Source organism: Ascaphus truei, chromosome 1 (genome assembly GCF_040206685.1).
Source record: "Ascaphus truei isolate aAscTru1 chromosome 1, aAscTru1.hap1, whole genome shotgun sequence".
In the NCBI taxonomy this organism is placed as follows: Eukaryota; Metazoa; Chordata; class Amphibia; order Anura; family Ascaphidae; genus Ascaphus; species Ascaphus truei.
Window position 1 is genome coordinate 271338663 of NC_134483.1, and position 12601 is coordinate 271351263.

At 44.9% G+C, this 12601-nt stretch overlaps 1 protein-coding gene across 8 annotated transcripts in view; it reads left to right on the forward strand.

Annotated features, from left to right (window-relative positions):
• Window positions 1-12601, forward strand: part of TEX15 (testis expressed 15, meiosis and synapsis associated) — a 171631-nt gene that overhangs the window by 125955 nt on the left and 33075 nt on the right. For all 8 annotated transcript variants that reach the window (XM_075604064.1, XM_075604078.1, XM_075604122.1 and 5 more), the window contains one exon: window positions 796-863. In XM_075604064.1, coding sequence (XP_075460179.1) covers window positions 796-863 — 68 coding nt within the window. The remainder of the gene's footprint in view (window positions 1-795; window positions 864-12601) is intronic.

Genomic DNA, 12601 nt, shown 5'->3' on the forward strand with positions numbered 1-12601 from the left:
GGTAGTTTTACGCAATCTCCAACCACTGACACGATATCATTAGGTAACAGTTAGATAGTAAGGGGGGGCATTTTTTATAGCAGCAGCACTATTTTCATTTACCATTTTTTAGTTTTCATTTGTCCTTTGGAATAACAGCTAATTGTTTTTCTTTATCTGCCTGCTTTGTACTTTTGTATTAGTATCATACAGCTGTAAAATGGCTTGCATCTCACTGACATAGTAAACGTGAGGACAAATAGACTGTTTACTTCCTATGCATCAATTCACATGTATTATTAGTCATGTGACCATGAAAATATGCAAAGGAAGTTGATGGCAGGGAACTTGCAGGCACAAACATAGCGTATAGAGCACATAGAGCATATCTCAATGAAAGGAGCATCATTGAATTGGAGTAGAACCCCACGTTACCACATTATATTCTGTGTTTTTTTTAAGTATTTTTTCTGTTTTATTGTGATGGTATTGTGATGGATTCTGTGATGAGGGATTTAGACGCAGACCCACATGAAAACTGAAGAGAAGTGGAGTAACACACAATAAACGTAGTAAATTCTATTCACTTGAATGGAATTTAGTGCAACGTTAACTTTTTTACCCTTTCCTATCATATATTGAATAAGGGAACAAGATGTGTTTATGATGGCTGAAATTGAATGGTGGACAATGTGGGCTTTAATTAAAGTTTTCATGTCTGGATTGTAACTGATTATTGAGGTTCGCATGTATAGGGAACCTCTAGGTTGTTAAAAGTAATCCATCAATTAAAATATACATTCAATTTCTTTTTAGGCGATAAACTCCCCCAAAATAAATTCTACAATAAAGCAAGAGGAAAACAGATTGCAGAGCAAAGTGAGGTAAGATAAGATCGATGTTATAGTATCTTATTTCTAATTTTTACTTGAGTGAAAGAGAAAGTTCAATGCACTCTAAAGGGGCACTATATTAAACAACAAAATAAGCGACATTAGGTGATAATGATGATAATAAATTATACTTGGGTTGGTCTGCAGCTGTCAAATAAGGGATATCTTCTGTTTATGAGGATAATTCTTTGGATGGATGTTGAACAGTGACTCCCAAGTTCATTAAATAGAAGGAATAAACCACAACATAGCACAGCTCTGTGATAGAGAGTCAGAGAGACTGTGACTAATGCTATTCACACTTGATGAGAATATAGGGCACAATATGAGTAAATAATCAGTGTTTCTAATTGTCATGATCGGGGTATGAGGGGTTAATGGGATCTGTGTATATGTTTATCTGCATCCCCCTGCGTCAGCAGATTTGCCCCAGGTCTTAGATTTATTTCACCAGCAGTCTGTGTTATATTACTATGTGTGTATAAATCATGTCAGGAGGGAAAGGGTTAACCATATTGTGTGTGTTGATCTGCATTTCCCTGCTTCAGCAGAATTAATTGCTATGTTATGTATTAATATGGAGAGAGGGGTTAACTGTGTATTTGTCATAATGTAAACCCCATAGAACCATATCTCTGTATGTGTTTGTGCTACAGGGCTGAAATTTGGATATGCTTTCCTATGCAACGAACACAGGTTGCATACATATTGTTAATCTGATTTAAAAATGGGAAAAATAGTTATGTTATCGCTGTTTTTACTATAACTTTGGATATAAGTTTGGAAGCTTGCCAAATGGCCCCTTTGATATGTAATTGTACAATCAAAGGAGGCCACTTGAAAGCCTTTGTTGTGGAGAAGTTCCCCAGAGGTGACTCGTCTCATTGCATATGCAGCCAGGTCTCACAACTAGGTGATAACCATTTCACCATGTCAAAAGTGACACCCTACATGAAAGACCCCTGCCCAATAAGCATTTTTGCTAGACAGGATGGCAACGAAGGCATCATGTCATAGTTTTTTATAAATGGGCTGGCCAAGTAGCTACAGGGGAGGGTTGTATTAATGAGAGGCTGGGTAAACCCAGCTTTTTGCATTACCTGGCAACCTGTGATTGGGAGAAGGTAATTGTTCACCAATAACTGAACTGCCATATTAGGAATGGAAGGCCTGCATCTATATAGTTGCTTGCACCCCTTATTCCTGTGTTGCTTTTTGCGCTTGTCGTGCTTGTTGTGACCTATATGTTACGCCGGTGCTGCCCGCAGACCAGACCCGTAATACACGCACCCGCAGCAAAGGGAGCGTGTCCGGAGTGTAGTATGAAGCGTTGCCAGGCCAGGTGTAGTTAGGTAGACAATACTTGCCGGTACCGTTTGTAGAGATAGAGTGAAGGATGCCTTGCCGAAGTCAGGGAGTGGAGAGTAGAGATAGGTCGTAGTCCAAGCCGTGTTCAAGGGGTTACCAGAGTGAGCGTTGTCCAAGGAGTGCCGAGATCGAGAGCCAGAGGGGGTAGTCGTACGAGCTGCGTCAGAACCTGTGAAAACACTGAGAGAATCCAGAAGTACTTCCATGCAGAGACTATGTCGAGCAAAGACTGAGAGCAGAGAGGAGCTAGATAAAGCAGGAAGGTCCAATTAGGAACGGAGGCGGGACAGGAAGAGCTACAGAGAGACACTGCAGATTGGTGCAGGCATAACAGGCCAGGTGAGTCTTGTTGGTAACCTGAGTATGCTCGTGCAGTGTGCGGGGGCGGAGCCTGAGGTCTGGGGGACGGGAATAACAGTGTGCAGACTGAGCGTGCTCCGTAACTCGTGTACGCGCGTGAACCGAGCCAGTGGATGGTGCAGGTGTGCGTGCAGGAGGGCGTGGGCGCGTGCGGCGCTGTGCAGAGGAATCGCCGAGGGGCGTGATCCCGCGACGGCGGCAGGGGCGGGGAGCCGTGGAGGCCGGTAAGGCAGGATTGTTTTGTGTGTCCAGGGGCTCCCTGCGGGGATGGAGTGCTCTGTGTGGGGAACGTGGAGAACGCCGATTCCTGACACTATAACAACTAAGGAGCTGCTATTCGGCTGAATCTCTCCTTGTCCAACCGCAGTAAGTGTAAATATTTCTGTAATGTTATTTATTTAATGTTCTGCTCATAGGAAATAAACTCATTCAGTTTACTATATCCTAGTCTTGTTCAATCTGGCCCGGTTAATGTATATATGTGCTGTTCTCTCGTGACACTAATGAAAACACTTCAAGATTGTTCCAAATAGCTTCAGAAAGATGGAGAAGAAAAATACAGTCGGGTAAATCTACGTTTACTAGAAACAAATGTGTGTTATAATACACTCATGAAAGGGCTTTTAAAAATAAGCCGTTTTGAGTCGTTTGCACACCCCTGCTGCCTTGTCTCCCTTTCAGCAGAGTGGAATACAGACGACGTCGGGCAGCCAATTGTACACTACAGGTTCTCCTCGCTAGTACAGCTGTTCTGAGGAAAGAAAATGGCCACCAACACTGGGTATGGTGTCCTCAGTAGTTCACAAAACATATGCATTTCACCAAATAACTGGCTTCTTCAGGAATTTTTTTTGAGGAAGCCAGGGAAGTGCTGAGGACACCATACAAAAAACCCAAAGGCTTATTTTAAAAAGATCGCTCGTGAGTGCAATATATATAAAAGTTCAAATACAGGTTATCGCAGGGGTGAGCAAACTTTTTATGCCGAGCCCCCCTTTTCATCCATGAAATTTCTCGGGCCACCCCCACTGCCTGATGTAATCAAAATCACATGACGTCAGCGCACGTGAGCTGGTTCAGCCAATGAGTGCAAACCAGCATTGTAACGCCCCCGCCACATGTCTACAAAAAAAGTATTTAAAACAAATTACATCTCTTAAAAATAAATATTACGATATTTGTCTAATAGCATCCCCATTTATGCTGTATTAGTAATCTCTCTCTACCCGCCACATCAGGACCTCTCTCCTCTCTTCCACAGTCTCACACTCCTCTCCCAGTATTTCTCACTCCCCCTCCAGTGTCTCTCTATCCCTCCCCCACTCTCTCTTTCCCTCCCCCCAGTGTGTGTCTCTCTCTTTCTCCCTCCCCCTAGTGTCTCTCTCACTCCCTCAAAGTGTCTCCCCCCTCCCCCAGTGTCTCACTCTCCCTCCAGCCATTGTGTCTCAACCTTCCCGCCAGTCTCTCCCTCCAGCCAACCCTTTATGATCAGCGTAAGATGAATTTTGCCAGTCCAGGCCGAGACACCCAAGCTTCCTCTCCGCAGAGATCCAGATGAGATGCCTCTGGCTGTAGTGTAAAGTTTTCATAGTGCCACGGCCCCCAACGCCCCTTTTCGCGGAGGGAGGCAGCTACTCCCAGAGACACTGTTTCTTTGATTCACAATACGATAAGCTGGATGTTAACTTCTATTTTGTATGTGCAATACTTATCCCCTTTTTATGATTTAACAAGACTATACAATATTTCACTATGTGTCGTGTGCTCTTTTTTCTGTTCCCATGCAAGCTCTAGTGCTGATTGTAGCAATTTATTAGGGGTGGATGGAAACATTTTCACAGCTAAATACAGTATATATTCATAAGGAAAGTTTCCTTCTCGCTGAAGCCTTGAATCATGCAGAATTGTGAACCTCTACAAGAACTATTTAAGTAGGATGTCAGGAAATGTAGCACTTGAAGCACCCAGGGTTTATATACCTAGAAATTGTAAAATAATAATACAATAAAATAACTCTTTAAGTTAGTCACAGTATCTTCTGCAACTGGTATAACTTCTGGTCATTTCCTTCAGGTTAAGGTTAAGATGGCACATCATAAAGAGAGTTGGGAATAGAATCTACAGAATATAGGGTCATTTATCAATGCAATTTTGGAATACCTTCATTTTAGTGTTACATACAGTACAGATGCAGCCACCAACACTCGACCACATCTCAAGATAAAAACTGCATTGTGCTGCAATATCTCTTGAGGTGGACTGAAGCAGACTATAATGGCCATCGGATTAACACAGCAGGGGTCCCGCATTGATTTCTACCTGCCGTGTTACGGGCCCCGCTATGGGATACCGGTATCCCTCTGGTTTGTTTAAATCCCCCGATCATGTGGGCCGTGACGCGGGAGAATTTAAACATGGCCGCCAGGATACTGGCATCCCATAACAGAGCCTGTAACTTGGGAAGTAGGGGGTCCCCAGACCTGAGATTAATGCGGTTCAGCTCATTAGACCCCCTGCTACAATACTGTAACATTAATATGAAATAAAAACCCTGCGATCGCCTATAGAGGCGCGCAGTTAGAATGATTGATTCAGGCTATCTCTTACTGCGCGTCTCTTACAGACAGGTAGATCCTGGTAGGATTCACACAGCAGTAACCCCTGCCGGCGAGGATCTTGTGCGAAATCTCGAACATTTGATCGTGAATTGGTCGAATGTATGTGGCTGCATCTGTAGCAGTGTCAATTTATATAGACACTGTACAGTACTGTCATTTAACTTGGTGTGTCAGTTTGATCATGTTACAATTGTTTAAAGGGCAAAGAAAGCTGATGAGTGAGGTTGATCTGATTTCTGATTGTACAATTGTAGTGAAAAGGCAAACAAGGAATACATCTCTAGACATGAGATCTACAAGATCATTCATTTTATTGATTTTGCTTCTCATATTTTGTGACTTATTTTTTAAAATAAGTTTATGATTCTTATGATTTAAAGCCTACACTGCACACAGTGCATGATAGCCTTACTTTTATTGTGTAGCTATTCCAATGCAGAAATAATCAACAGTGCCCATGGTGTTAAAGTACAATTTCTGTACTTTTAATTCTGCACCATATACTGTACATGGAAAACCTTCAAAAGGGCTTCATATCTGTTTGATAACAAAATAGACACACACTATATTTCAGTATTCCCATCTGCACTTGTTCAATCATGGGTGTTGGTACTGTACATTTAACTACAGTAAACAAAATGAAGAGAATAAGGGTTATATATAAAATGCAATAGCATCAATCTGGTCAGTTTAATGAAAATCCCCTATGTGGTGTTTAGGGTGACCAGATTTTCAAAATGAAAAACCAGGACACATAAAAAAAAAATTATACCACATATGACATTACTAAAAAAAAATATTATAATCATATTTGTCTAATAGTGTTACCATTGATGTTGTATTATTTATTCTACTTCTTCCCATTCGCTCTCTTCTCCATTTTCCCTTCCCCTGTTCTCTCTCCCTTCCCGCCCCCATTCTCTCTCTCCCTTCCCTCTCCCATTCTCTTTCTCCCCTACCCCATTCTCTCTCCCTTCCCTCATTCTCTCCCTTCCCTTCCCCATTATCTCTCTCCCGTCCTCCCCCCATTCTCTCTCCCTTCCCTCCCCATTTTCTCTCCCCCTCCCTCCACTCCTCCATTCTCCCCTCCTCCATTCTCTCTCCCCCTTGTCCATTCTCTATCTCCCCCTCTTGCATTCTTTCTATCCCCCCCATTCTCTCGCTCCCCCCTCCCATTCTCTTGTACCACCCCTCCCCCCCTATTCTCTCTGCCTTCTCCCCGCCCCTCCCCAGGGACTGGCTGGTGAATTTTATTTGGGGGGGCCAAGCGGATCCTCAGTCCTGATATCAGGGACCACTGCACCCCAGATATACATCTGTAGCATACATTATAGCACCAGTTATCACACAATGGATGGATGCAATAACGTTGGCTACATCTGTATGTAGGTACGATAAACACAAGCACACACACTTGATACATCCACCATACAAAACACACACTTTCCACACACAGACACATAGGGGGCGATTCACTAAGCAGTGATAACTGCTTTTAAGTACGATAAATGGCTTTAAAGACCGAGACTGCCTGCTGTGTGATTCACTAAGCAGTTATAATAGTACTTTATCGGCCTTAACCCTTTGCGGTCCAATTAATTTTCACTAAGTGCGCCAGCAAGTATAATTAAATTTTCAGGAAAAAAAACCACATACAGCTCAACCCCGTTATAGCACGATATGCTTATAACGCGGTTTGAGCTTAATATTATTAAATTGACGAATATGATTTTTTTTTTAATTGCGCACACAGCACACTGCACCCACTCACAGCACACTGCACCCACTCACTGCACACGGCACACACTCACAGCACACTGTGCCCACTCACTGTGTTAACTCACAGCACACTGCGCCCATTCACTGCACCCACTCACAGCACACTGCACCCACTCACAGCACACTGCGCCCACTCACTGCACACTGCACCCACTCAGCATACTGCACCCACTCACTGCACACTGCGCCCACTCACTGCACGGCACACTGCACACTCACAGCACACTGCACACACCACACACACAGCACCCCTCTACCCCCTACCTCCTGTGTCAGCTGCTGGAGCATCGTGGGACTGCTTGTGGGGATCGGTGCCGGGCTGGGGGTAGGGTGGGCCAGTGAGGCTGGGGGGGGGCGGGGCAGTGAGGCTGGGGGGGGGGGTCAGTGAGGCTGGGGGGGAGGCGGGCCAGTGAGGCTGGGGGGGGTCAGTGAGGCTGCTGGGGTGCGGGGCTACTGATGGGGTTCGGGGAAAGGGGTTCAGTGAGGCTGCTGGGGTGCGGGGCTGCTGATGGGGTTCGGGGAGGGGGGGTCATTGAGGCTGCCAGAGTGCGGGGCTGCTGATCGGCAGAGGTGCCGGGCTTGGGGTGATGGGGGGGGGGTACGTGAGGCTGCCGCAGTGTGGAGCTGCTTTTGGGCATCGCTGGGGGGGAGGGTGAGTCATTGAGGCTGCTGGGGTGTGGGGCTACTGATGGGGTTCGGGGAGGGGGGTTCAGTGAGGCTGCTGGGGTGCGGGGCTGCTGATGGGGTTCGGGGAGGGGGGGTCATTGAGGCTGCCAGAGTGCGGGGCTGCTGATCGGCAGAGGTGCCGGGCTTGGGGTGATGGGGGGGCTACGTGAGGCTGCCGCAGTGTGGAGCTGCTTTTGGGCATCGCTGGGGGGTGGGTGAGTCATTGAGGCTGCTGGGGTGCGGGGCTACTGATGGGGTTCGGGGAGGGGGGTTCTGTGAGGGTGCCAGGCTGCTGATGGGGTTCGGGGAGGGGGGGTCATTGAGGCTGCCAGAGTGCGGGGCTGCTGATCGGCAAAGGTGCCGGGCTTGGGAGGATGGGGGGGTACGTGAGGCTGCCGGAGTGCGGAGCTGCTTTTGGGAATCGCTGGGGGGAGGGGGGTCATTGAGGCTGCTGATCAGCATCGTTGCCGGGCTGGAGGGGAGGGGGGTTTCAGTAAGGCTGCTGGGAGAAGTGCAAATGGAATGCCGGGGAAATTCGACATTGGACCTCAAGTACTAAAATATTTTTTTGGATATATTCCGACATTCATAACAGGAAAGGGTTAAAATGCATTTTTTGACCAAAAAATGTGGGGGGAAAATTGTCCGATCTGGCAAAAAACGGCACAATTCAGCGCAATTCACTAAGCAGTGATAGGTTAATCGTACAACATACATACAACAGGTCGGCGGGGGATCCCCGCAGGAGTCCGGGGCCCTCAGGAGATCTCCACAGGAGTCCGGGGCCCTCGGGTGATCCTCGCGGTAGTGCGGGGTCCCCACTGACCTACGGTACCAATCGTGTGGCCAAAAAACACAACAGGCAATACTTTGAAATAAATACTCCCCCCCCCCCTCTTGCCCTATAACACATACAGTACATCCAATGCATTGAAAACAATCTCAAAATAAAAACAAAGAAGTAAACAGAACAAAATTACCACCAATCAATTAATCAAATCCAAAATAAAGACCAGAATAAAGAATTAAAACACCAAAACAAAACCCCAAATAAATATCTAAATAAATTGCATTATTCAAAATCAAAAGTCCAAAAATAATCCAACATTAAAAAGCAAACACCAATCAAAAGCCAGAAATAACCAATTTAAAACACCATAAAAAATTCCAGAACACTATATCAATATGCAAAATAAATAGCATACAAATTTAAAAACAAAGAACCAATCAATATACATTAAAAATACAGATGAGCAATCATTTGCCAAAACAACCATTGCTTCTTATTGTATGTATGTATTGTATGTATGTATAGCCATAAGGGGCCATACAGAGGGAGTGGCTCAGTGAGTAAAAGACACTGACTGGCACTGGGAGCCTGGTTCAATTCCCGGTGTCGGCTCCTTGTGACCTTGGGCAAATCACTTTATCTCCCTGTGCCTCAGGCACCAAAAATATAGATTGTAAGCTCCATGGGGCAGGGACCTGTGACTGCAAAATGTATCTGTAAAGCGCTACGTATAACTAGCACAGCGCTATACAAAAACATGCAATTATTATTATTATACATAAATACATTTGCAATGAATGTGTGAAAAAATACAATCACAATAAAAATAAAATTAAAAAAAACCTGTAAAAGAAAAATAACGTACATCCGTTATGGGCCATCGGATGCCAGTGTCGCCACCATTTCTAAACGTCCGCGTCACATGACGCAGGACATTTAAATAATGGAGGAGATACCGGCACCCCTTATCTGGTCCTGTAACTCAGGAAGCAGGGGGTTCCCAAGGCTGAAATCAATGCGGCTCATCTCGGGAGACCCCCTGCTCCCGCACACTATTCATAACAATTACATTAATGCAGCTTCATTGCCATAGCGGTTTGCCGCTACAGTAATGAATTGATTTCAGCCTGGGGGACCCCCTACTTCATGAAATATAGGACCAGTTATCGGTTGCTGGTATCCCCCTGCAGGATTTAAATCCCCCGGTCACGTGACGCAGAAGATTGCAAAGCACAGGGGATACCGGCACCCCATATCTGGGCCTGTAACTCATGAAGTAGGGTTCCCCGAGGCTGAAAACAATACAGTTCAGCTCAGGGGGCCCCTGCATATGTACACTAGTATTAAAATGTATATTTATACTGTACGATCGCCTGTAAGAGCCGTGCATGGAGACGCAGCATGTCCATGCAGCTCTTACAAGCTGCTTTTTTTTCTATCAGCTATCGCACTTTAGATTTTTTTAAGCACGATAGCAGGGAGGAAAAACGCAGCTCGTGCGTTCGGACATGTTTGCCTGCACGGACCAAAATGTGCTTCACTTCTTTGTGAATCCCGCGCTTGGCTTCACTTTGTAACGGGCAAGTCAAATTTCCCAATCGGGCGTAAAAGCTCACTGCTTAGTGAATCACCCCCATAATGCGTTAACTAAAACTAAAAAAAAACAGACACACACTGATCTGCACAAAACTCACACACACACAGACCCTCACCTGCACAAGACACAGACAGACCTGCACAACACTCTCACACATACACACACTGATTTGCACAACACTTCCAGACACACAGCCACTGACCTGCACAGACACACAGATAAAACAAAAAAAGGGCTTGGATTGACCCCGCTGATCACGGAAGAATAGGAGCAGCAGAGGGACGACTACCCCGTTTTGAAGAGAAAAAGATTTATGGGACAGCACACACTGTATTTTCCTTTTACAAACACTGACCTGCACAGAGACACAGACACACTGACCTGCACAGGCACGTATACACTGACCTGCACAGACACTCACACAGCCACTGACCTGCACAGACACATAGCCACTGACCTGCACCGACACTCACACAGACACTAACCTGCACAGACACATAGCCACTGACCTGCACAGACACACACACACACACTGACCTGCACAGACTCACACACACCATACACAAAGACTGACCGTCAAATAAACACACACAGACTGACCTACACACACTGTCCCACATGAACCAGCTCTATAAGGAGAAGCAGCCATGCATGCGCACGCTGTGGCTTCAACTGCAGTTGCATGTTTCTCTTCATATGTCTAGCACAGCAGTTCAGTTCCTGTCGATACTGGCCCCGCCCTCTGATCCTGGCCCCACCCCCTTTTCTTCAGCCGGAACCGGGACATTTAGAAAATGTTCATAATAAATAATTTCAATCACACGATCTCCCCTGAGAAAACTAGCATGATGTACCCCACAGATCAGAGGGCCCCTGGAGTGCCAGCCAGAGCTGGTACATCTTGGGGCACTCAAAGGGTTAATAGCAGTGCTACTCAGGGTTAATAGCAGTGCTGCTCCATAAAACACAACAAAAAAGGAAAAGACTTGCAACTGTCATATAATAATATGACAAAAACATATTAATCTAATGATAATACATTTTAGAGGTGCTGGAGAGATCTGTAAACATAAAAAATAGCTTGTTCCTGCACAAAATCTGGTGAGCACATAAAATAAAGCTATATACAATACTGTATAAGTAAATACGTCTATTTAAAAAATAATATAAACAAGAATAAACCCACATACAAATCGTCACAATGATAGGCAAAACCATAAAAAATAGCACATGAACCCCCGCGGCACAGACAATAAAATGCTGAACACTCCACAAGGTAACGTGTGAGAGAAGAGAATGGGTAGAGAATACTCAATGTGCACACATAAAAGCAATGTCTCACACACTCTACTGGTGTTACGCTGTGTAGCATGATGATTGAGGTGCGAAGTAAGTGCCGATTGTTGGTGGTGTCTCAAAACCTTTGCGAGTAGAATATGTCTCAGGATGATTTTGGTGGGGATACTCTAAATAGAGTTGTTGTGTTAAGCTCCGCTGCTCTTCTCCTGACATATTTGCTTCATTAAATTGCCAATACCAGACAATGGGGCTACTAGTGACTACTACTACGATATTCTGATGCACTTTCATTTAAGTACATATTCACTGACCTCTGTGTTCATTGATCAGTTATCTGCTGCCTCTGAGAACTTCTGCATGAAGTGAAAGAGTCCTATGGACAAGAGTTGGAGGGCAACTCCCAGGAATCATTTAAGGGATAAACACAAAAGAACACAAATAGTGCAATATTGTACAAATCCAGTGAATAGTAGTTGAAAAGTGGGTAATAGATGCACTCACAAGAGGCTATGTAAATCAAGTGGGCGTATAAATCAGGCTCATCAGCCAACCACGTCTTAAAGATCTTGAATAATAGATAAAGCCGGAGCATAGTATAATACTGCATGGAAGATTTCATGTAGTAGAAGTGGAGCCAGTACACTCACAAACATAGTTAAAAAGGCATTTAGAGCCCACAGGATGGGTGAACAGATGTTTGGCTCACCTCTCCGTTTCCCGTCTGCGTTCCTCACAGCGTCACCCCAATTATGTAGTTTATGGAAGACCGGATAGAGTAGAGGACAGATCGTCTATATCAACCTTTTAAAGAGCCTCGTTCTGGATGTCTGACGGTCCTACACGTTTCACAGGATATGCCCCTGAGGAAGCAGGGTTTGTGCCATCATTTATTTCAATTTTTCATCCAAATCTTTTTCACTTAATTTTTTATTGTCGCTTAATACTTTTTATCATAAGGATTGATGCGCTTTGATATTTTACTTGTATTTAGCGAAAGATGCCTTCCTATCTGCCTCAAAAACGCCACCAAGCCACATTAAATGGGCAAAGAAGCAGTGACCATGAAAGAGATTTGATGTGGCTTGAAGATACATAGGCCCTTATTTTGTATCAACCACAGAAGCTGATGGGGTAGTTTTTCGGGCGAAATTCCATCTTGAAGTTCATGTGAAATTTAGTCTGAATCTCATGCTTCGGCAGACATAGAATAAGCCCCATAGTATCAATGAGACAAGATCAACTACCTTTGCTT